At 43.4% G+C, this 25,892-nt stretch overlaps 1 protein-coding gene across 2 annotated transcripts in view; it reads right to left on the reverse strand.

The window, feature by feature from the left end:
• The window catches only part of GLIPR2 (GLI pathogenesis related 2), a 77,932-nt gene extending 56,380 nt beyond the window's left edge, over positions 1-21,552 (reverse strand). For both annotated transcript variants that reach the window (XR_011556867.1, XM_070727791.1), the window contains exons 1-2: positions 21,203-21,552; positions 745-853 (exon numbers count right to left, since the gene is read on the reverse strand). Coding sequence is in view for 1 of the 2 variants with exons in the window: in XM_070727791.1 (XP_070583892.1) it covers positions 745-853; positions 21,203-21,215 (122 nt within the window). In the remaining variant the exon portion in view is untranslated. The remainder of the gene's footprint in view (positions 1-744; positions 854-21,202) is intronic.
• Between the last annotated feature and the right edge of the window lie 4,340 nt (positions 21,553-25,892).

Raw genomic sequence — 25,892 nt, forward strand, 5'->3', positions numbered from 1 at the left:
TACTTTTCCGCCCACCCCGAAAAAAAATTAGAGGGAACATTGCTCCCCACCTTCTCCCAAATTGCTCCTAAAATCACCTCTCCAAAAGCTTCCTATGCCATCCCAAATTGCTCCTAAAATCACCTCTCCAAAAGCTTCCTACGCACCAAATCGCTCCCAAAATCACCTCTCCAAAAGCTTCCTACACCACCCCAAATTGCTCCTAAAATCATGTCTCCAAAAGCTTTTTCACTTACTATGCCTAATGAAGGCAAATGGAGTGAAGAAAGGAAGCAAGGAGAAAGGAGGCAAACACTTATTATGCCACCCCAAATCAAGGTCTTAACGAAGGCAAATGGATTGAAAAAAGGCAGCAAGGAGAAACGAGGCAAACGCTTACTATGCAACCCAAATCAAGGTCCTAATGAAGGCAAATGGAGTGAAGAAAAGCAGCAAGGAAAAACGAGGCATTTTGAAAGGAGAGGTGATTTTGGAAGACTTTGGAAGTGACTTTGGAAGACTCCTCCACTACCCTCAGGTACTCCATGCTTGCTTAACAACCTGCATATTCATTTAACAGAGGCATTAAGCAGAGGAGGAAGTGAGGGGTTACTAAATGATATTATCTCACTTAACATTTGTCACCACTTTCAGTCATAATGGGCTACAGGCTCCATTACAATCAAAAGCTACTTGTATCAACAATATAGTCTGCAATTCAAGTATAATACTATCATTCAATCAAGAAGATCTGACTGTACTTACTGCTGTGCTTCTCTGTTTAATTTTTTACAGAGTTTTAGTGAAGGAACGCCATGCTTCTTCCTGTAATCATTGTGGGCTCTTAAGACTTCTTCTGAAAATTGTTTGGAAACTATTGGAGCATAAAATAATAGAAATATTACTAAATAACAGCACATCAAACACAAAATTCTACAAAAACTTACAATTTAAGCTGTAAAGAACAAAATCAGTTTTACCAATTTATAGAAAACTTACTCTACAATATTTGCATCTTGGATATAGGAACACTACAAATATACATTTTGGAATTAAAATTTCTCTAGACATTTCCTAGAGTGTTTATGTTCAAAATGCAGTGTGGGTTCTAGACACATAAGCTGTATTCAAGGATTGATCTGACAACATTTTTGTATGCTCTGGTTAGTAGTGTAATATTACCAGAGAAGAAGCTACGTAAGATTAGGTTAACAACTCTGGAAGCCTTTTTGGCGATGTTGCAATGGACTTTGGCTTTTAAGTCATTTGATATGAGTATTCCAGGTTTTTTTCCAAGTGAGGGTTGTTTGCAAGGTCTTGTCTATTCAGCTTGTATTTGGTGTTCTGATTCTTTTTGCCAATGTGTAGGACAGAGCATTTTCTGGTTGAGATTTGGAGTTGCCAGATGTTTGACCATTCAGACACAAAGTGAAGGTCTTTTTTGGAGGGTATCAGTGTTATCAGTGGTGTTGAAGACTTGTACCCTTCACCTGTGACTTTTGTTGCTGTGCACGCTGATATCCTTTTAACTTTTACTGTCTACTTGCTCCTGTTGCTCCTGTTGCTGACATGGCATGTATAACTGGCTGAGATTTGAACTGTGAAAAAAAAAAGTCAAAAGCAACTACAAAGAACCAGGAAGCCCCTAGATGGGACTAGGAGGAGGAAGAGGGAAGAGCAGGAAGGGGGAGGAAGTAGGAAAGTAGGGAGGGACAAGGAGGAGGGGCAAAAGGAGGAGGAGGAGGAGGAGGAGGAGGAGGAGGAGGAGGAGGAGGAGATTTCAACATCAATTCCAAATCTGTATTCCAGGGGTTTCAAACTGGAGGCCCATGGGCCGGATGCATCACATGCAGGCCATGCCCATTCCAGTTCTGCAAAGGGGAAAAAAGTTATGATACATTATGTGGCAGCAACATAAACTGCTAATTTGACACATGTGTTATTCTATTAAAATTCTATGTCTAATATATATATGAATAAACAGATTTTCTATCTCGCTGAAATATAACCTAGACCAAATTTATACGTTTTTAAATTTTAGACTTTTTTTTAAAAAAAGAATAGATTGTAGAATAATGGAGTTGAAAGAGACCTTCAAGGTCTTGTAGTCCAACCTCCTACCCATAGCAGGAAATCCTATACCATTATTTGAAAGGGCTATCCAATCACTTTTTGAAAATCTCCAGTGATTGACCATCCACAACTGCCAGAAGCAGCTTCTCTTCTTTGTAACAGTTCCTCAAATATTGAAAGGCTGTTATCATATCACTCTTAGTCCTTCTCTTCATTAGACTAGGCATATATACTTATACAGTGCCATGCTGGTATTTGTTGTGGCCCGTCCGCATCCTGCACAACTGATCAGAGATTCTGAGGATCGAGAGATGGGCATGGATTGGTATCCTAGGCCAGCGTACTTGGTGTAGTAACCAAGCGGACAGCTGAAGCAGGTACAACGCAACTTTATTAACAGGAACACAGAACAGCTTTTACCACAACTTGACAGGCTATTTATACTTGGAACCCGACCAATGGGAACGTAACGCTGTTCCCGCCAAATAGCTCCCCCTACTGTTGCTAGGGACATAACACCCCTTTCCCCTAGGGGGCGCAGGCGTAATTTTCCAGATATGCCGGTCTACGTCGGATATGCTCTGAACGACGGGGTGACGACCTTTACGACGCAGTAAGGGCAGGTGACTGCACGTTGTCCCGAGGCCCACCCCGCGGGGCCTCACTGTCAGCGATAGGTAAGACCTCCTTGTCATCAGTTAGAGGAGAGCGATATAATTCTTTTGCCTGAACTGGCTCTGGTGGATTTTCCCCGCATGGGCCCAATATCGTTACTTGGGGTGGAACTGGGTCTGATTCATTCCCTTCTGGGCCATCCAGTTCAGCGCTAAGAGGGCTATTAAGTAGCGCACGATCGTTTGCCTCTGCCTCTTGGACTAATTCCGCATGCCAGGCCCTTAGCTGATCCACGTGGCGATGCCACTCCCTACCATCCTGCAATAGTATGGTATATGCGCAGGGGGGGCCATGTACGGGTGATAGTACCCGCGATCCAACGCGGGGACCCCATGAAATTCCAGGCGAACACTGGATCCCCAATCTGGAAAATACTAGCATTGGTCAACTGTCTCTCGGGGTTGGTGTATAAAGGATGCAACCGGTCTAACACAATTCGTAACCTTCGCCCCATTAGTAGTTCTGACGGAGCCTTAGAGGTGGTGGCGCACGGAGTAGTGTGCTGTGCTAACAATAGCTCATCCACTCTCTCTTGCAAGGTGCCCTGAGTTATTCTGGCCAACATATCCTTGGTGCTGCGGACCATCCGTTCTGCCAACCCATTGCTGGCGGGGTGCCAGGGGGCTATCTTCACATGGCCAGGTAAACCTCCAACCCCCCCAGAAGAAAATTGCGGACCATTATCCGAAACTATAACGTCCGGGTACCCATGGGTCGCAAACATGGCTGATAAAACTCTGATAATCTCACTGGTCGTTGTGGACTGCATTATTTTCACTTCTAACCACTTAGAGTACGCATCCACAACAATAAACAACATTCTTCCTGCCACTGGCCCAGGGAGATCGATGTGCAACCAGGACCATGGCATATTGGGGTTCTCCCATTCCAAGGGTGAGGCTGCTGGAGGGGCTGCATGGGTCTGTTGACACGGATGGCAACTTGTGACCTTCCGTTCTATTGCCTTGTCTAACCCCGGCCACCAGATATAATCCCTAGCCAACGCTTTCATTCACACCACCCCCGGGTTGCCAATGTGCACCAACTCCAAAACCTTACACTGTAATGACGCGGGGATCACGACCCTGGCTCCCCATAAAACGCAGCCCCGTAAAACGGACAGTTCTTTTCTGCGGACCCAATAAGGTAACAAGTTTGGGCTTAAGCAAGAAGGGGGCCACCTCCGCATAATCCAGGAGGTTACTACAGACAGGATTGGGTCCCTTGTCGATTCCAACATGATGGTGGCGGCTGATACTTTGATGGGGGGTGCGTCGATGGCTAGAACTGTGGAAACGGGTACTGGATCTGTTAAAATAACGGGCAGCGGGCAACGGCTGAGTGCATCAGCATGAGGAATACTCCTCCCAGGCCGATAAATCAATTCATATGAGTAATTCACTAGAAAGATAACCCAACGATTCATGCGAGGGGACAAAATCTCGGGGGTTTGACGGTTCCCGCCCAGAATTCCCAGTAGGGGTTGATGGTCTGTGACTAATTGGAAACTACGGCCGTACAGGTAATGGTGGAAACGTTTAACTGCTGCCACCAATGCTAAAGCTTCCTTATCCAGCTGTCCATAATTCCTTTCTGGCCGGCCCAAGGTCCTTGAGTAGAACGCGATGGGGGCTTCCTTTCCCAAAGGCAACAGATGGCTAAGTACAGCGCCAATGCTGTAGGGGGAGGCATCACAGGTCAAGGTGAGTGGCAATTCTGGGCTGTACTGAATGAGGACATCATGGGACACCAACAAATCTTTGATGGCCGTAAAAACGCCCGCCTCGAGCTTCCCCCACCGCCAAGGAACCCCTTTAGTTAGCAGTCTATGAAGAGGCTCCACGATGGAAGCCTTGTGGGGCAGGAACATCGCATAGAAGTTTAAAAGACCCAAGAATGACTGCAATTCTGCTTTCGACCTTGGTTCGGGGGCTTCGGTAATCGTCTGTACCTTAGCTGGAGTAGGGTGGATTCCCTGACCATCACTCTGTGAGGCAAAGGTACATTTCTCGGTTTTCACCCTTAACCCCACTTCTTGGAATTTACTCAGGACAACCCGTACCCGCTGTAACAACTCAGGGCGGGATGACGCAGCAATGATGACATCATCGAAATATGGTAAAGTCCCTGGAATTCCATACAATAACCACTCCATGAGCCCTTGGAATATTCTGGGGGCGGAGCAAATTCCGAATTGTAATCACGTGCAACGAAATGCCCCCCCCTGGTGAGTGATGATGGTTTGTAGATCCGCTGTCTCAGGGTCCACGGCCAACTGCTGATATGCCCTGGACAGGTCAATTTTCGCAAAAACCTTGCCTCCCTCCAATGAGTGTAACAAGTGTGCCACCATGGGTACCGGATACGAGTGGTGTGTAAGTGCCCTATTAACAGTACACTTATAGTCCCCACATAATCGTACTGACCCGTCAGATTTTATGGCCATGACCAAAGGTGTTTCCCACTTGGCTTGGTCCACCGGTTCCAATATTCCTAAGCTGATCAGCTGATCAAGTTCAGTGTCCACTTTACCCTTAATAGCCAATGGAACACGGCGTGGCTTCAGACGCACCGGTGGGACCAAGGGGTCAACAGCCAGTGAAACTGGGGTACCTGTATACTTCCCCAAGGTACCGTCAAAAACTGAGAGGAACTCCTGGGCTAACTGCTGGGACATAGAATTATCAGTGACAACATTTACGCCCGTAATGGTAAACCCCAACGCTGAGAACCAGTCCAGACCTAGCAAGCTTGTTAATGGGCCATCTACTATTATAAGGGGCAACTGCCCACGAAAAGACTTGTATTGAACCGGAAAGTAACCTTTTCCCACAGTAGGGATCAACCGTCCTTGGTAGTCCTTCAAAAACAGTGGACATGGCCCCAAACGATTTTTTGACACACGGGGAAAAAGTCGTTTTATGGTGCTCCAGGACATCAGAGAAACCGATGATCCCGTGTCGATCTCCATTGGGCACAAAGAACCCCCCACTCGCACGAATGCTGTGATCTTTGTAGCAGGCGACAACTCCCTCTGCATCTCCGACGCCGGCGAGGTATGATGATCGGTGATTGGTGGGACGACTGACGAATCCCTGATGGTGTTGCAGAACTCTCGTGATGAATCCCTGATGGTGTTGCAGAACTCTCGGCGACTGGACGACTCCCTTTGCCACCCCCTCTGCTGCGGAGGACACGATTCCCGACCAGGAAATGACTGAAAATTGGATGAATTCCTCCGGGAACGGCACACTCGAGCAATATGCCCTTGCCTGCCGCAGCGGCGACAATAAGCATCCCGGAACCTGAAACCGAACCGGGGGTGGTCACCGCCACAACCCCCGCAAGCAATGCACAAACCTCCGGCGGCGCGGGGCTCTCCCTGTGGTAATTGCCTAGTTTTTGTTAAACTGGCCAATCTGTTCACTTCTTCCTCCTCCTGCTTTAAACTGGTCTCATTGGTAATGCAGGTGACACGACTGTGCTGTGCGTGGCAGTTGTGGCGGGCGGTAATTCCATGTCAACCAAAGATTGAATGGACATTTCCACAGCCCGTGCCTCCTTTAATGCAGCCGAAAATGTTAAATCTGTCATGGTCAATAGACGGCGTCGCAGGTGGGTGTCTCTGACCCCATAAACTAACCAATCGAGCAGATAATCATCTAAATCCTGAAATTCACAAGATTTAGCCGCGCGATGGAGGGCTGCCACATACTGATTAATTGCCTCTCCCTCTGCCTGGTTCCGATGATAGAACAGATAACGCCTAGCGCTTCGAGAAGGCGGGTGGGCGTAATGATTTTGGAGCGTGGTGAGGAATTCACCCCAGGCAACATCATGGATAGAACGTGGAGCAAAAAGGGAGAGGGAGGTTTCCAGCATCTCAGTTCCGCAAAAACTTTTAAAATATGCACGTTTCCTATCACCTGAAAGGTCTTTATAGTCATTAGAAATGAGGAAGCACTCAAAACGAGCAAGATAAGCCTCCCACGATTCCCCCTGAGGGTTGAAGGGGGGGAAAACTATCTGCGTGGACATTGTTAATTATCCCGGCATTGTTTACAGGAATGCGGTGCCGGTCGAGCATCTGGGTGTGGATTACCTCGTCACCAGTGTAGTAACCAAGCGGACAGCTGAAGCAGGTACAACGCAACTTTATTAACAGGAACACAGAACAGCTTTTACCACAACTTGACAGGTTATTTATACTCGGAACCCGACCAATGGGAACGTAACGCTGTTCCCGCCAAATAGCTCCCCCTACTGTTGCTAGGGACATAACACTTGGCACCTAAGTCTGATAGCGAGGAAGTTGGAGAGGATGTGGAGTCAAAGGCTAAAAGCCAACCAGGGTCTGTTGCACCTCCAGAGATGCAACAATAGTGACTCAGGAGAAGAGGAAGAGCCTCTTCTTGACACTAGAGTACACAGAAATGTCAGAAAGCATGACTGGCTGAATAAGACGAGGGCTCTGCATGAATAAATCTCTATAACACTTGGCCACGCCTTTTGGCTATTTAAGGGTGACCCTCATGACGAGTCAACTTTCAAATGTACCAGATGGATGTTTGGATCTGGCTCTTGGACTATTTATGTTGAATTACAAATTTAGATAGTGGTCTCCGGGCTTCCTGCCAACTCAGAGTGAGTCGTGTTAAGAGAGATGGTTGATCAAAGAGAGGTATTTGGGGAGTTTAATTTACTGTTTGAGACTCTAATGAACAGACTTATTTTTGGCTTTGCTGATGTATTTTACACATTTAAACCTCCTTACTATTAGTATTACATGCTTAAATCTTGTCAAATCCATGTGTGTAGACCTATTTCTTGAAGGGCTCATCACTGGCGCAGAATAGTATTCAAATTTTTTTTCTACCAGTTCTTTGAGTATGGCTTGGTGGCCATGGTTTAGTGGGAGGGTCATGTGGCTGAGTAGGCGTGGCCAACTCAATATCACTTACAACAAAGTGGGGGTGGCATCTTGCTGTGAGTGACATGGATTTGATGCCCATGTAGACACATGATCCACCACCACCAAGCCACACCCACAGAATTCAGTAGGAAAAGTTTTTGAATGTGCAGCTATTGTAGCCTATTATTTTCTGCCTAGGGTCTGAGGTGACCAACTGTCAAAGGCTCCTCCTACATGCCGCCCACTCTTCTTTCACCAAGTGTCATCAGATTTCTCCTCCTTCAGAGGCTCCAGCCCTATCCCCCTTCCTCCTGCACGACTGCCTCTTTCTTCGGACTTATCTTCCTCTGTGGCAGAGCAGAAGGCAAACCAGGACAAGCCATACACCACTTTTTGTTTTTTTGGTGTAAGAAGCCTTCAGCTAGCCGCTAGTGCCAGCTCTTTTTTAGCTAGCAAAGAGGTGCTGCTTGGAAGGCTTCTTGCAGTCACACTGAAAAAAAGAGGTGGCACCATTCCACTCAGACTTATCCGGGTAAGTCCCTCCAGCACAGCAGGAAATGGGGTGCCTGTGCATAGCCACCATGAAGAACAGGGCGGCGATGGCAGTGTACTAAAGCTCTTTTTCAGAGTGTTCTAGAAGCAGAGGTCAGTAGTTTTTTGTGTAAGAAGCCTGCAGCTGCTTCCTCTTTTTCAGTGCAAAAGCCTCCAGCTAGGCACCATTGCCAGCTCAATTCCAGCTGGCAAAGAAGTGACAGTTGAGAGGCTCCTTGCAGTTGCATCAAAAAAGAGGCTGCAGGCATCGTGTGGCAAGGGGTAGGGGTGAGATGCGGGCTGGTGGGGAGCCCAGAGGCGATGGCTCAGCCCTCGCTTGCCTTCTCCTATGCCACCAGCCACAGAAGAAAGGTGTGCCTGAAGAAAGAAGGGGGGGAGAAAATGGGGCTAGGGCTGAAACCTCTGAAGGAGGGGAAATGGGGCAACACATGGCAAAGGAAGAGTGAGTGGCATGAAGGAGGCCCTGGGAAGGTCAGACCCAGGGAACAATGCATTCCCCCACCCAACCAGGCGGGCAAATAACAGGTGGACGCTCTGGGGCGAGGCCAGAGCTGGGGAATGGTGCATTTTCTGACCTGGCCATGGTGGGCCGCAAGCAGGTGGAAGCTCTAGGGCAAGGTCAGAGCCTGGGAATGGCATGTTCCAAATGGTGAGCAGGCAGCAGAGGCTCCAGGAGCTTGGGAGATGATGCATCTATACGCCTGCCAAAAGGACTGAAGCGTTTTAATAGACTTCTTGGTAGTAGGCCCCAGGATTTTCTTCTTATCAGTGATTTCTGTAAGTAGAGGATCAAGTAAATCACCAAGTAATAGCTTACAGTTTAAAGGACCCAAAGAGAGCTGTCACTTCTGCCTCACTCCCGCTTGCCAAGGATGGAGCCAGAGAAGCCGCCTGGCTACTGTCGAGGCAGCCACCAACTTTGCCGCAAATCTGGAGGACTGCAGGGTGGCATCCGCAACATACTGGGCCGCTGCAAAGACCTTGTTGAGGTCTTGTTGGCCCCTCAAGTCATCAGGAAGGATATGCTGTTGAAGTTGGTACAACCACAGAAGCATGGCTCTAATAAAGAAGGATGCTGACGCTGTGCATTTGATTGCCTAGGTGTCTGCCAGGAAACATTTCTTGAGCATTTGCTCCAGATGTTTGTCCTCCGGCTTTAAGACTTCTTCTGCCTCGCCAGGCATGGCTGCTGCAGAATGCAGGGTCTTGACCGGTTCATCTGCTTTGGGACAAATGCTGCTGGGGAGAGGCAGATATGGCGGGAGCCATGGAGCTAGCCATTCCAGGGGGAAAGAGGGATCACTGCTTAATAGCAATCCCTTGTTCTGGCTGCATGAGCTCAACTCAGGGTACTGGTGATGAGTGCAATCTTGGCCCTGGGCTCAGGCTGCTGCTACTCAATGCCACGTCAGTGGTACATAAAGCTCTCCTCATCAGGGATTTGATCCTGGATGAGGAGGCCGACCTGGCTTGTGTGACTGAAACCTGGCTGGGCCCAGAGGGAGGAGTTCCTCTCTCTGAAATTTGCCCAGCTGGGTTTCAGGTATGGCACCAGCCTCAACCCCAGGGAAGGGAGGGAGTGGCTATTGTAGCCAGGGAGAGCCTTTGCCTGCGTAGACTCGTTGGCTCCAGAGATTGCGGGTTGTGAGTCCCTCCTGGTGAAGTTGGACTTAGGGGTTCAGGTGGGCTTGTTACTCATGTACCTGTCTCCCAGCTGCGTGTCAACAGCCCTGCCTGTGCTACTCAAGGAGGTAGCCGGGCTGGCGGTGGGGTTTCCCAGACTTATCATTTTGGGGGACTTTAACCTAGCGTCGCTCGGTGAAACCTCGGGGTTAGCACAGGAGTTCATGGCCACCATGATAGCCATGGACCTGACTCAAGTAGTACAGGTCCGATTCACGAGGGGGGGCACGCACCCGACATGGTGTTCCTCTCTGAGCAATTGAGTGATGGTCTGAGACTAAGGGGCTTAGAAGTGTTGCCTTTCTCATGGTCAGACATTTTCTACTGCAGCTCGACATCCTGGCTCCAATCTTTCCCCGCAGGGAGACAGAACCAACTAGGTGGTTCCACCCCAGACACCTGATGGACCCAGAGGGCTTTCAAAGGGCGCTTGGGGTTATTCCAGATGAACTCGCCCACAGTTCGGCAGAGTCTCTTGCTGAGGCCTGGAACAAGGCTGCAGCAGAGACTCTAGACCTCGTAGAGCTCCATGGTTCAACGAGGAGCTCCGGGAGTTGAAACGCCAGAAGAAACATCTAGAGAAGTGATGGAGGAAGAGTAATCCGATCGAACACTTGTAAGAGCTCATATTAACACTTACAAAGTGGCGCTCAAGGCAGCAAGATGCGCGTATCATGCCACCTTGATTGCATCAGCGGAATCTCGCCCGGCTGCTCTTCTTAACAGGGAGTTGGGGAGCCTTTGCAGAGTAGTGCCGAGGATTTTAACACATTTTTCACTGATAAAGTCACTCAGATCTGAGCGGACCTTGACTCCGATTGGATAACAGAGTCGACTGACAATGAGTCAGTCGAGGTGACTGGGGCTCGTACTTGTCCATCTGTCTGGGAAGAGTTTGATCTGGTGTCACCTGATGAAGTGGACAAGGCCATTGGAGCTGTGAGTTCCGCCACCTGCTTACTGGATCCGTGTCCCTCCTGGCTGGTCTTGGCCAGCAGGGAGGTGACACGGAGCTGGGTCCGGGAGGTTGTCAACGCTTCTTTGGGGAGGGGGTCTTTTCCAGCTCCCTACAAGGAGGCACTTGTGCGCCCCCTCCTCAAGAAGCCTTCCCTGGACCCAGCCATTCTTAACAACTATCATCCAGTCTCCAACCTTCCCTTTATGGGGAAGGTTGTTGAGAAGGTGGTGGCGCTCCAGCTCCAATGGTCCTTGGAAGAATCCAATTATCTAGGCCAGTGATTTTCAACCTTTTTTGAGCCGCGGCACATTTTTTACATTTACGAAACCCTGGGGCACATTGAGCAGGGGGGGGAGTGGCTCCCCTTCACTCTATTTCTTTCTCCCTCCCTCTTTCTCTCCCTTCCTTCCTCTTTCTTTCTCTCTCTCTCCATCCCTCTTTCTTTCTCTTCCTTCCTTTCTCTCTTTTTTGCTCTTTTTCTCTCTCCCTCCCTACCTCCCTCTATGTCTTTCTCTCTCTCTCCTTCCCTCCCTTTCTCTCTCTCTCTTGCTTTCTTTCTCTCTCTTGCTCTCTCTCTCTCTCTTGCTCTCTCTCTTTCTTTCTCTTGTTTTCTCTCTCTCTTTTGCTTTCTTTCTCTCTCTCTCTCTTGTTCTCTTTCTCTCTCGCTCGCTCTTTCTCTCTCTTTCTTTCTTTCTTTCTCACTCTCTCTTTCTTTCTTTCTTTCTCTCTTTCTTTCTCTCTCTCTGTCTTTCTTTCTCTTTCTTTCTCTCTCTCTTGCTTTCTTTCTCTCTGAGCTTCGCGGCACACCTGACCATGTCTCGCGGCACACTAGTGTGCCACGGCACACTGGTTGAAAAACACTGATCTAGGCCCTCAGCAGTCAGGATTGATTAAGGCCCGGCTACAGCATGGAAACTGCTTTGGTCGCATTGATGGATGATCTCTGGCGGGCCCAGGACAAGGGTTTATCCTCTGTCCTGGTGCTTCTCGACCTCTCAGCGACTTTCAATACCATCGAACATGGTATCCTTCTGTGCCGGCTGGAGGGGTTGGGAGTGGGAGGCACTGTCCTTCAGTGGTTCTCCTCCTACCTCTCTGGTCAGTCGCAGTTGGTGTTAGTGGGGGATCAGAGGTCAACCACTAAGTCTCTCCCTTGTGGGATGCCTCAGGGGTTGGTCCTCTCCCCCCTGATATTTAATATCTACATGAAATGGCTGGGATGTGCTAGTGCCTGGAGGCTGTTGGGGTCTGGATGGGTGTAAACAGGCTCAAACTCAACCTTGATAAGACAGAGTGGCTGTGGGTTTTGCCTCCCAAGGACAATTCCATTTGTCCATCCATCACCCGAGGGGGGAATTATTGACCCCCTCAGGGAGGGTCCGCAACTTGGGCATCCCCCTTGATCCACAGCTAACATTAGAAAACCATCTTTCAGCTGTGGCGAGGGGGGCATTTGCCCAGGTTCGCCTGGTGCACCAGTTGCGGCCTATTTGGACCGGGATTCATTACTCACAGTCACTCACACCCTCATCACCTCATGGTTCGACTACTGTAACACTCTCTACATGAGGCTACCTTTGAAGAGTGTTCAGAAACTTCAGATCATGCAAAGTGCAGCTGCGAGAGCAATCATGGGCTTCCCTAGGTATGCCCATGTCACACCAACACTCTGCAGTCTGCATTGGTTGCCGATCAATTTCCGGTCACAATTCAAAGTGTTGGTTATGACCTATAAAGCCCTTCATGGCATCAGGCCAGAATATCTCCGAGACCGCTTTCTGCCGCACGATTCCCAGTCCAGTGACTGGTTAGGTCCCACAGAATTGGCCTTCTCCGAGTCCCATCAACTAAATAATGTCATCTGGCGGGACCCAGGGGAAGAGCCTTCTCTGTGGCGGCCCCAACCCTCTGGAACCAGCTCCCTCCGGAGATTAGAATTGCCCCCACCCTCCTTGTCTTTCGTAAACTTCTTAAAACCCACCTCTGCCGCCAGGCATGGGGGAATTGAGACATCTCCCCCGGGCCTATACAGTTTATGCATGGTATGTTTGTGTGTATGTTTTGCTTTTTAATAAGGGTTTTTTAGTGATTTTTAATTATTAGATTTGTTATACATTGTTTTTATTATTGCTGTGAGCCGCCCCAGAGAGGGGCAGCATACAAATCTAAATAATAATAATAATAATAATAATAATAATAATAATAATAATAATAAGAAAATAAGAAGATCCTCCTAAGAAGGTGAGACTTTATAAAGTTTCTTATCTTTGGAGGAGGGATTGGAACCCAGAGTTGGATGATCCCACTGTTTCAGCAAAGCGTCCTTAAATAGTTTAGGCATGGGAATGACCTCGGTATCTTCCTGCTCCTGCAAGAAGAAGGGGAGATTCTCCTTCTGTGGAGTAGCAGAAGTAGGTGCAGGCTTGTCCTAACCTAAGAGGCCTGTGGCTGCTCTTGCCTTAAGTAGTAGAGACTTAAACAACTGAAAGGGAAAAATAGTAGAGGATGGAGGAGTCTTGATTGGAGATTTTTCATCCTCAGAGAAACCTTGGAAAGGGTCATATCTATCCTTAGGATCATCATCCTCGTTTTCCTGCTCAGAGGAATCAGAGTTTGTCTTTTGAGGGACTTTGTAGGCTGAGAAGGAATTCAAGGGTCTAAGACGAGAGTGACTCTGAGGATGGGGCTGCACATTGATGGCCTTGAATTTGGCATTAATGGCTTGAGATAAGGTAGAAAACATAGATTGCAGTTCAGGAGGAAGGTTAGTAATAGAAGCGAGAAAATCAGGGTGAACCCTGTTCGCCCTGGAAGGTTCAAGTTTTAAAGGGCCCTGATTCAAATGGTCTGGTGCCTCTGGACCTAAGCCCCATATGTTAGGCTGGGGTCTGTTTAGGTTTGGCTCATCCAGAGACAAGACAGGTACACCCGAGGGAGGCAGCTCAAAGGAGTCTAGGGGTTCAGGTGAGCTAACATGAACTTGGGCTTGCACTCTTAGGCGTTTAGCTGATTGTTCATGGATTTTTTGGAGTGCTTTATCCCTTCTCCTTTCAGCTCTGGTGGGCCTAGCCACTGGAGGAGCTGCAAGAGAGGAGGACGGGGCCTGGGGGATAGTTTCAATCTCATCACCAGCAGGCCTAGGGTTCTGAGTATTTCTGGAAGAAGTGCCTCTCTTGGGAATAGCAGAAGCCATGGCCTGAACAATTTACAGGGACAAGGTCTGGAGCCAAGAATTTGAAAGAAGCAATAGTCTGAACAAATTAATTCCCAAGAGGAAGGGGGCACAAGCTTCTAGGCCCAGGAGCGTCTACCACTCAAAGACAAGCCTGGATCAATCCAGACTTTGTGCCAGTGAGACCAGAAGGGCTAGGCCTCAATGATTAAGCAACCAAGGCACACTGGTTGAGAGGACTAGCATGGGAGTAAAAGCCTGAGACTCTCACAGCCTACTCTGGGCCACGCGGTAGACTTTATGGCGCCAGATGGCCTGTGCATTACTGGATGCTGAGGGCCTTCATGTCAATAAAACTCAATAAGGAGTTAGACTAAGTCTGGGGAACAGAACAAGCACCCTTGTAAAATGTCCCACTCCGCAGGAGATGCAAAAGTAAACACAGCCAATAGTAATAAAAACCTCCTAGCCAGGCAGATTTAGCAGAAGAAATACAGCTGACTGAAAACAATAAGGCAAGGCAATTACGCAATTGACTGGAAGCCTTATTGCCACTTCTCCGCTCAGAACCAAGCCCAGGAGGGCTGGCTGGAAGCCAAATTGCTTTGTTCGCCAATAGAAAGGACTAATTACTTATCTTTGTGCTGTGGATTTCGGGTAGAAGAAGGTGTTTTTTTAGAGAGGAGCTGAGCCACCACGTGTCCTGCCAGTAGGAGGACTGAGCGAATTCTGGGGAAGGGGCGGATCTAGCAATCTTTTTAAAGACAGGCTCAGTCCTATGCAGATTGGATAGCGAGCAACCCGCTCCTCCAGTATGGAGAACTGGATATCCTTCAAATTGACAGTATCAAATACACTAAAATCAAGAAAAGATTAGAAATGAATATATCAAGAGAGTGAAGATTAAGATCTTATTTATAATTGATAAATAATAAATAAGGTCTTAATCTTATTAATTATTATTGTTGTTTGTCAGAATCAGTTTTATGGTTCAAAAATAAAAATGTAGAAATGAAATGTAAATATAAGTATCAAAATAATGAAACAATAAAGATAAAGAATAAAGGTACTGTAACATGACATTAAAAATGAACTGGGGGGGGTGGCAAGGAGCATAGGAGAGAGGTGAGGTTTGTTAGCTACTATTCTATAGTAGCTGTAGAATGCCATGGATATAGTGATACCTTGTCTTACAAACTTAATTGGTTCCGGGACGAGGTTCTTAAGGTGAAAAGTTTGTAAGACGAAACAATGTTTCCCATAGGAATCAATGGAAAAGCAATTAATGCGTGCAAGCCCAAAATTCACCCCTTTTGCCAGCCAAAGCACCTGTTTTTGCGCTGCTGGGACTCCCCTGAGGCTCTCCTCCATGAGAAAACCCACCTCCAGACTTCTGTATTTTTGCAATGCTACAGTCATAAGTGGGAGGAGATGGGTGATAAGAATGATGAGAAAAAGCTAGTATTAATAGTAGTGCAGACTTAGTAAATAGGTTGACAGCGTTGAGTAAATTATTTGTTTAGCAGAATGATGGAGTTCGTGAAAAACTGTTTTTGTGTCTAGTTGTCTTGGTATGTTGTGCTCTATAGTGATGTTTTGTGGGTAGGAGTTGAAACAGTTTATGTCCAGGATGCGAGGGTCATACAGTCATAAGTAGGAGCCCTCTTTTTGACACATGCAGTAAAGATCCTCAATGGAAGGCAGGTTGGCAGCAATTGTTTTTTCTGCAGTTCTAATTATCCTCTGAAGTCTGTGTTGGTCTTGTTGGGTTGCAGAACCAAACCAGACAGTTATAAAGGTGCAGATGACACACTCAATGATTCCTCTGTAGAACTGTATCAGCAGCTCCTTGGGCAATTTGAGTTTCCTGAGTTGGCGCATAAAGAACATTCTTTGTTGTGCTTTTTTTATGACACTTTTGATATTAAGTGACTATTTTAGGTCTTGAGAAATGACAGAACTTAGAAATTTGAAGGTCTCTACTGTTGATACTATTTTATCTAGTATTGTAAGATGGGAGGGTTTCTCGTAGTCTACCACCATTTCTACGGTTTTGAGTGTGCCCAGTTCCAGATTGTTCTGGTCGCACCACGAGGCAAGTTGTTCAACCTCCCCTTTGTATGCAGTTTCATCACTGTCTCGAATAATTACTGTTGTATCATCTGCAAACTTCAGTAGTTTAACAGATAGGTTTTTTGAGATGCAGTCACTGGTATACAGAGAGAAGAAAAGTGGTGAGGGTACACAGCCTTGGGGGGCCCTGTGCTAAATGTACAGGTATTTGATGTGATTTTGCCTAGCTTCACCTGCTGCTTCCTGTCTATTAGTAAAGTTCATCAGGTCTTAGTGGTTTAAATGTCTTCCCATGGAAATAGCCAGCTTCCAGTAAGACATGAGCTCTGTAGACCAAGTGCTAAGCTTAACAGGCATTATTGATGCAGGATTTTAATGAGACCTCAAAACTATGGTCACATTCATAGACCTAACTGCAGCATATTGTCCCCTGCATATATGCTGATTAATTAAAAATATGCTGAGTCTTTTCAGATAATAATGGGGGGCAATATAGGTAAGATTAAACAATAGCTTCTCACAATAATTTCCTCAAAGTTTCCCAATGAAAAAGTTTTCCACTTCCATTCAATTTCACTACAGACCCACTTTTTAAATTTCTTTTTTCAATTTTCTGCTCTGACTGGAGACTTTTTGCTCCTAAAGGGATCCCTTTATTCTCCCTCTCTGAAACACATTTCTTCAGTTATAGAAAGCAGAATCCAGATTTCATTTCTAATGTTTCAATTGTGTTTAAAATAACAAGCCTGATAACAAAACACCACATTTGTTTCTTTTCATTCAGCCAAACATTATATTGCTAAATAAACAAAGTACAGTATATTTGTTGGAAATGGAGGCAAAATTTGCCACACCCTGCACTGCAGTTGTAAGATAAATTTTCCAGTCCGCTGATTCAGAGGCTGCTCTCTCTTCTCAGCCACAATCAGTTTAGAAAGGCAGACCTATTTATTTGTTAGTAATCCTGATGCTACTTCTATTTTGCTAGCTTATTAATAAGCTTTACCCACTTGCAAATTAAATTAACTTATTTTTCAAAGTTTCTGTGGGTTCTTAAAAAACAACCCAGTACAGCTGAGGAATATGGAAAAGAAAGAGTCGCTTTTTGAACTGCAGAAAGAATGGTTTAACATTGCAACATCAAAACCAAGCCAAAAACATGAGAATGAGTTCCTGTTCCCATTTCTAGTTAAGAAAATTATTTTTTATAAATGTAGTTATTTAGTTTTCATGAAAACTATTTAGTTTTTATTTAGTTATATGTTCTATCCTGTTTTTATTTGTTAAGCAAAAAAATGACATGAAATTATTGTATATATTTTCTCCTAAACTGTTGTGTGGGCTTGAGGTTTCAAGAAAGTATATACAATATTCTTAAATGATACTCTAAATTTGTACTCCAAATTTATATTGTATTTAAGGAAGTAGCACACTTAAAATATAAATGTAATAGTTTATTTCATTTATTTTTTATGGCTTTTAATTTTAAAAAAGGAATTGTACTTGTGAATTGTGGCATTTTCCTTTTGCTAAACTAAGAACACTCAATACAAAGCAGTAAGAGGGAACATAATCCAAATTAAAAGAATAAAGGCATTTGGAGATTCAACATGTAGTCCATTAATTTAGGAACACCCAACCCCACATTAAATATTGTCTAGGCAAATGCAGGTACTCCTTGATTTTAAGCCCAAAATTTCTATTGCTAAGTAACATATTTGTTAAGTTAGCTCCATTTCACCTTTCTTGATGCAGTTGTTAAGTGAATTATTGCAGTTGTTAAAATAATAACATGGTTGTTAAGTGAATCTGAATTCCCTATTGACATTACAAGTTTGCAAAAGGTGATCATATGACCTCAGTACACTGCCACCTTCATAAATATGAGTCAGTTGCCAAGCATCTGAATTTTGATCACATGACCATGAGGATGCTGTAATGGTTGTGTGAAAAATGGTCATAAGTCACTTTTTCAGTGATATTATAACTTCAAATGGTCACTAAATGAACTGTTGTAAGTCAAGGATCAAACTATTTTGATTCCTGAGCTACTATCCTCAGTTGAAAAGTACTACAACTGAAAAGATGCATCAAATGTAAATAATGTAGTTAAATGTATACTGCTATTACTGTAATATTTTTTCATGAAGTAATTGACTAATGAAAGAAACTGAAGGAAAATGATCAGGCAATATGGACTTGGTTATTCTGCTGAACTCATAATATACTGTATATTTCTCTTCACCAAAAAAAAAGAATTACATATACAGTCCATTTAGCACTTTATCAGAAAAAAACTATATGTTCCACCAATGTAGGCTTCAAGATGGCATTGATACATATAGCCCACAGGTTCGTCCCAGTTCAGGTGAACCAGTGAAAGGCTACACACTTCCACCTGGATATCATCACAGAAGAATGCACACTTACATCTCTGAACCGGTAGCAAAGGTAAGTGAAACCTATTACTCATAGCCCCCCTCTTATGCCTATCAAATTTCAGTAACTATAATCCTTACAAAAATCTTCTGTATGGCCAAATAACATTCGATGATGCTGAACTGAAATTACATCATTTGGCCATGGGTCATTAGGGACCATAATCTTTATTACTGAGAGATTGTGAAAGTATTAACACAGTGGAGGCATTGTTGTACTGTTTATTGTTTTAGCAATTTTGGTCTCTATAGGTAATCAGGTTTTGGTCTTTGGTAAAGAAGATTGTTTGTTTATGCCAGTTTTAATTGTTTTAATTGCTTTTTGGAGAGTGGGCTGTTAAGCACCTAGTGTCTTCTGGAATGGCCAGCATATCAAATCTAATCTAATTAAATGTGTATTACTAAATTTCTTATGATGAAGGAGCCAGCTGCAATATATGGGCATTTTAAGAATATTTAAAAGCCCTGTCAGAAATTTAATGTGATAATCAGACAAAGCCCAAAATCAGCAGTCAGGAATACTAACCATTATTCTTTTATGTACACTGAGAGTACCAGTATATCTTTTTCTTTTATGTACACTGAGAGCATATGAATCAAAGACAAATTCCTTGCGTGTGCAATCACACATGGACAATAAAGAATTCTATTCTATTCTATTTTCAGAGAATTAAATGTCTTTTGCATTGCATGTCTAATTCCAAGATAACATTAATCACAAAATCAAAATGTTAAATTTAGATCAGCTTCTATAAAAAATACACTGTTTCTAGAATCTGAGAGTTCTGTAAAGTTTCTTCCTTCATGATTTTAGAGCAGACCTGGGCCAGATGCAGCCCGGGGGCCGGATGTGGCCCGTCCGCTGTCTGTGACCGGTCCGCGGAGGTCAGTCCAACCTGACTAAACAGGCAAAAACCAAAAGCCATGCAGCATTTCCAAAAGCCGTGCGGCGTTTCCAAAAGTTGTCCAGCGTTTCCAAAAGCCGTGCGGTGGAGTTGGATGGCCTCGCCACCTGCGCGCAGAAGCAAAAAGCGAAAAAGTGGCAGTCACGTCATGCCTTTTGCTCGGCTGATGCGCTGCCTACACCGGAACTCTTGCCTCGCCCTCTCCACCTTTCCCGTAAGTTGACTTAACCTTATTTGGGAATTTGTGGCGGAGCCTCTCCCACCCCCAGTGGGGGGGAATCAGGTTGGGGAGCAGGGAGAGAATTGGAAGACTGAGATGGAGGGAAGGAAGGAGGAAGGGAAGGAAGGAGGAAGGGAAGGAAGGGAAGGGAAGGGAAGGGAAGGGAAGGAAGGAAGGAAGGAAGGAAGGAAGGAAGGAAGGAAGGAGAAATGGAAGAAGAAAGGAAGGAAGGAAGGAGACTTGGTATTACTCTGGAAATATAAAACTATTAAATATGAACCTCTCTCCCCTTTTATGGAAAGCAAACACGTTCCTTGATACATAAAAATAGTAGAAAGAAACTAGACAACTTTAGGATTTTTTTTAAAAAATGAAATAATCAGGTAGCATTATATGAATTGGATAAATTATAAACTTAAAATTGGATAAAGGAACTTTCCAGGATCATAATGTTTCATAATTTCGAATTACAGGGAAGTGATAATGACCAAATGTTTTCAGCTTTTTTCATTTAGCATTTGTTACCAGCATATGTATATTATATACCAGAGGTGGGCAATTAATTTATAATTATAATATATAATATAATATGATATAATATAATATATAACTTTTCTAGATAAGAACCGGGTGTTCAAGATATAATATATAATACATAATTATATATATATAATATATATAATATAATATATAATTATAACTTATAATTATAATATAATTAACTCAGTTCTATCCAATAATATACAGTATTGGGTTGAACTGAGTTAATTATATTAGTCCAGCCCTTTAAAACCATCCCAATTTCTTATGCGGCCCTATGGCAAAATTAATTGCCTACCCATTTTAGAGGGTCCTTAAAATACAATTTTATTTCATTGGATCTTCAACCCCAATTAAAAATTTTGATAATTCATCTTAATAGACATAATATATTATTACTATGAATTTCATTTTTTTTATATTATTACTTTTATAGATCAATTTGTTTATTTTATTCATAGTGTAACTTGCTTAGAATCTTTAATGTTGTCTGAGTAAGATGGGCTCTAAAACCACAAAATAAATACATAGGTCATAAAATATTTTTTTAAATGAAATAGCTACCATTTGTTGAAATAACATAATCAGAGATAAGAATACTGTATTTGTTTCATCTTAGAACACTCAGAAAAGCTGCTAATTCTAGGAACAATATACAAGCAAATATCTGAACTGACAGATATTCTTACTATTCACTAATTTCTCTTACAGCATTAATCAAATCTTTTCACAACAATAATTAATACAAAACTAATGATGTGTCTCTAACAAAAATGGGGATTGGTTGGTTGGTAGGGGTCTGCAAATTAGCTTTTACCTATCAACTCTTGAAATTCAAATGCTACTACAGTATATTTTAAACATAACTACCGGTATGTTTATTTGCTATAAATTCCTTTCAGTCTAAGGTTATAGATAAATTTGAATGCATAATCCTTACCAATGTAAAGTACTTATAAAGATATGGGGCAAAACAAACAAATTTATGGATAATTTAAAATACTGTATAATCATTTACCTACCCGATTTTCCCATATTTGATTTAAAAAGCTGCTTCTCCTTTAAACGCTCCCTGTTGTTAGAAACAAGCTGCAATTTCCTGGTAGTGGATTTAAAGAATCTGCTTCTCCTTTAAGTGCTCCCTTTTGCTAGAAACTGCCGACAATTTTCTGATAGTGAATTTACAGAATTTGCTTTTTCTTTAAATGCTCCCTTTTGCTAGAAACTGACTGCAATTTCCTGTTTTTGGATTTCAAGAATCTGCTTCTCCTTTAAATGCTCCCATTTGCTAGAAACTGGCTGTAATTTACTGGTACTGTGCTCCTTGACTGTATGAAACAACCATGCAAAAGTGCAATCACCCATTCACAGTGCTCAATAGTCTAATGATGCCATATAAGGAATAAAGTTTTTTTTCTCCTTGTAAACTTGAAGCTCCCTTGTAATCAAAGATTCTTCATTCTGCAAGTAACATAGCAACACAGGAAAATATTGAATAATTTACTGTATTAGTGAAAGCAAGAGGAAATTGGGGGAAAATAATATATAAGCAAAATATGCTACGAGAATTCAGGATTTTCCAAATGAGTTGAGCCTTTTCCATGCTCTAACCCTGAAATGTTATTGTATGTGCACTATTATTCTAGGGAGTTGTTGCATGTTGCATTTTTAGCAATATAAAGTTTTATTATATGCATTACTATAATTCCAAGATTTAATAGAGAAAAACAAGTTAGCATTGTTACTGCCTGATCATATTTATTTATTTATTTATTTGTTTGTTTGTTTGTTTGTTTGTTTGTTTGTTTTGTTTTGTTTTGTCAAGTACATATTGGTGGTATACAGAGCAGTGTTCCCTCTAAGTTTTTTGGGGGGTGGGCGGAAAAGTATAGTGTCTGAGCGGCAGTCCCTTCGGGACTGGGCGGCACAGAAATAATAAAGAAATAAAGAAATAAACAAACAAACAAACAAACAAATAAAAAACCCACCCTGTTTTGCCTCAGAGAATTTCAAAATAAAATACTGTACTGTGTATCTATAACAGTGAGCTCATAATAGGGCAACTCTATCAATATCAAAATGCCACTTAAAATAGTTGAGCTGGTTTCAAACTAGATTTTGATTTTCTTTCTCTCTTCCATACTCCCATTCTTTTTCTTTCTCTTTTCCTTCCTCTCTTTTTTCTATCTCTCCTTCCCTCTCGGCTTCTGGGCAGGTTTGGAAAACTCTGAGTTGATGATGATTTTTAAGTGAGCGATTGCTCACTGCTCAGCTTAGAGGGAACTATGATACAGAGATATAATAATATTTATATACATGATACTAGTAAAAGAGAAACATTAGGACAGGGGACGGAAGGCATTCTGGTGCCCTTATGCACACCCCTTACTGTCTCTGGAAGTGAGTTCCATGTATCAACTACTCGGTTACTAAAGTCGTATTGCCTGCAATCGAGTTTAGAGCTATTTCCTTTGAGTTTGCATCTGTTGTGCACTCATGTGTTGTTGTGGTTGAAGCTAAAGTAGTTGTTGACAGGAAGGACGTTGTAGCAGATGATTTTATGGGCTCTGCTTAGATCGCGTTTAAGGTGACCTAGTTCTAAGCTTTCTAAACCTAGGATTGTAAGTCTAGTTGTGTAGAGTATTCTGTTGCGAGTGGAGAAGTGGAGGGCTCTTCTAGTAAAGTATATCTATACATTTCCTAGAGTGTTTATGTCCAAAATGCAGTGTGGGTTCTAGACAGATAAGCTGTATTCAAGGATTGGTCTGGCAAAAGTTTTGTATGTTCTGGTTAGTAGTGTGAGATTACCTGAGAAGAAGCTATGTAAGATTAGGTTAACAACTCATGAAGCCTTTTTGGCAATGTTGCAGTGGACTTTAGCATTTAAGTAATTTGTTATGAGTATTCCAAGGTCTTTTTCCGAGTCTATTCAGCTTGTATTTGGTGTTCTAATTCTTTTTGCCAATGTGTAGGACAGAGCATTTGTTGGTTGAGATTTGAAATTGCCAGATGTTTGACCATTCAGACACAAAGTCAAGGTCTTTTTTGGAGAGTAACTGTGTTTATTTGGTTATAATGTAACCAAATAAATAGATTGAAGCCTATTCCTCACATTTTATCAAACATAGCACTTTATTTGCTGTCTCTCTTGCAATTCAAGCCAAAATAAATGTAGAGGGCTTGCTTAGCCATGACAGCAGCTCAAATTATATAAACATACATTTTTCCAACTCAAGGAAGTATTAAAAACATTAAAATACCCAGGGGAAAGTGCCCATAGTTAGGTACACAATACTCAGGGCACACAGATTGCTAAATAAACAGGAGAGCATCTTAATTAATTTTTACCTTAGACAAATAGAAGGATTTCCTTAAACTAATCAAAGAAGAAAGTTGCTTTAACTAGGCACATAGGCTTGATTCAATCATTAATGGTTTAGCCTTTGCTTTAGAGCAACGGTCCCCAAACTACGGCCTGTGGGACGGATGCGGCCCGCTGAGGCCATTTATCCGGCCCATGGCAGCGTACGAGATTTTACCGATCTATATAATAAGCTCCCGAATCTCCAGTCCACTCTGCTGCTGAGCATCTGGCGGCGGCAAGGAGGAGGAGGAAAGCCAGGGGGCGGGGAGGAAAGTGGGCCTGCAATTGGCCCCTTTCTTTGCCACCTTTAGAGAGAGAAACTATTGCTGCCCTATGGTGCCTCTGTGCCAGCCCCATGCCCATGCCCAGCGCAGTGCCAGCACTGTACTGCGACCTGACGTCGGTGCCACCGTCTTGAAGCTCCTGCTTGCAGCCGGCCGCCCCGCGCCCACAAAATGTATTTGTGCACGTGAGTAGTGTTGCAGGGCAGAAAAAAAAGAAGAGAAAAAGGAGAGGAAGGAAGAGAGAGAGAAAGAAAGCAAGAGAGAGAGAGGGAGAGGAAAAAGAAGTGAGAGGGGGAGAGAATGTGAGAGAGAGAAATGAGAAAATGATGGAGGGAAAGAATGAGGGAGAGGGAAACGAAACAAATGAGAGAGAAGGAAAAAAGGGAGAGGGAAGAGAGAAGTGGAAAGGAGGGAAGAAGGGAGGGAAGGAAGGAAGGAAAGAGGGAAGGAAGAAGAAATGGAGGGAACAAGGAAGGAAGGAAGATTGAAATGAATGGAGGGGTGGAGGAAGGAAATACTTTTTTGGGGGGGGTAAATTTTTTTAAATTTTTCTCTCAACATACATTCAATACAATGTACCATCTAATTTACCCTGAATAAAATGCGGTATTTTGTCAGTAAGTAATATCAATCATCAAAAAAGTTTTTTTTCTAGTGTTGTCATCCAGGTACATACTTTTCTTTTAATTAAATTCCCTCCTTAATGTTCCTTCAAAGTGTACACCAATTATATTTCTAACTTATTAACCATTATGCCAAAGTGCTTCCTTCTTTCTTTATATATTTTTCTATAAACATTTTTATACATTTTTCTATAAACCAAGGAAACCTTGTATAGCCTTGTATATATAATCAGATGTTAACAAAAGAAAATTAAAAACAAAATATAAACATATATGAATTTCAGACTTCTCCCCCCCCCCTCTAAATAGTACATTCCCATTTTGTATTTTACTTTAAAATAAGGTATGTGCAGTGTGCATAGGGATTTGTTCATAGGGGTTTTTTTATAGTCCGGCCCTCCAACAGTCTGAGGGACAGTGAACTGGCCCCCTGTGTAAAAAGTTTGGGGACCCCTGCTTTAGAGTAACTTATTCTAGATACATAGAGAATATAATTTTACAGACTTAAACAATACAGAATAATGGAATTCTTTATTAGCAAGATTGGTTTTCCAGATCATTGCAATAATTGGTAATAACCTACATTCCATCTTTTTCTGTTTTATTTAAGGCAATATCCTATTCAGATTCATAAATGATAAACATTAGGGAGTAATTCAATTCAGTTCAATTCAATTTATTAGATTTGTATGCTGTCCTTCTCCGAAGACTCGGGGCAGCTCACAGAATAAATATAAAACAAGCATATAGAAAAGATCTAATATATTAAAAAGTACAACTGAAAAACCTATGTAATACACCATCATACAATACAACCACACCATGCATCACATTTATTAGTCAGAGGGGCAAGGTTCAATTGTCCCAAGCCTGGCGAGTCTTAAGGCTCTTGCGGAAGGCGAGGAGGGTGGGGGCAATACAAATCTCTGGGGGCAGCTGATTCCAGAGTGTTGGTGCCCCCACAGAGAATGCTCTTCCCCTAGGCCCCGTCAAACAACATTGTCTCGTTGACGGGACCTGGAGAAGGCCAACTATGTGGGATCTAACCGGTCACAAGGATTTATGTGGCAGAAGGCAGTCCCATAAGTAATCTAGTCCGATGCCATGTAGGGCTTTGTAGGTCATTACCAACACTTTGAATTGTGTCTGGAAACCAATCGGCAACCAGTGCAGTCCGCTGAGTGTTGGAGAGACATGGGAATATCTAGGGAGACCCATGACCACTCGCGCGGCTACATTCTGCATGATTTGAAGTTTCCGAACACTCTTCAAAGGTAGCCTCATATAGAGAGCATTGCAATAATCGAACCTTGAGGTGATAAGGGCATGAGCAAGGACTCCCTATCCAAATAGGGTAGCAACTGGTGCACCAGGTGAACTTGGACAAGTGCCCCCCTCACCACAGCCGAAAGATGGTGTTCTAAAGTCAGCTGTGGGTCAA

The sequence above is a fragment of the Erythrolamprus reginae genome, chromosome Z, assembly GCF_031021105.1.
Source record: "Erythrolamprus reginae isolate rEryReg1 chromosome Z, rEryReg1.hap1, whole genome shotgun sequence".
NCBI lineage: Eukaryota > Metazoa > Chordata > Lepidosauria > Squamata > Dipsadidae > Erythrolamprus > Erythrolamprus reginae.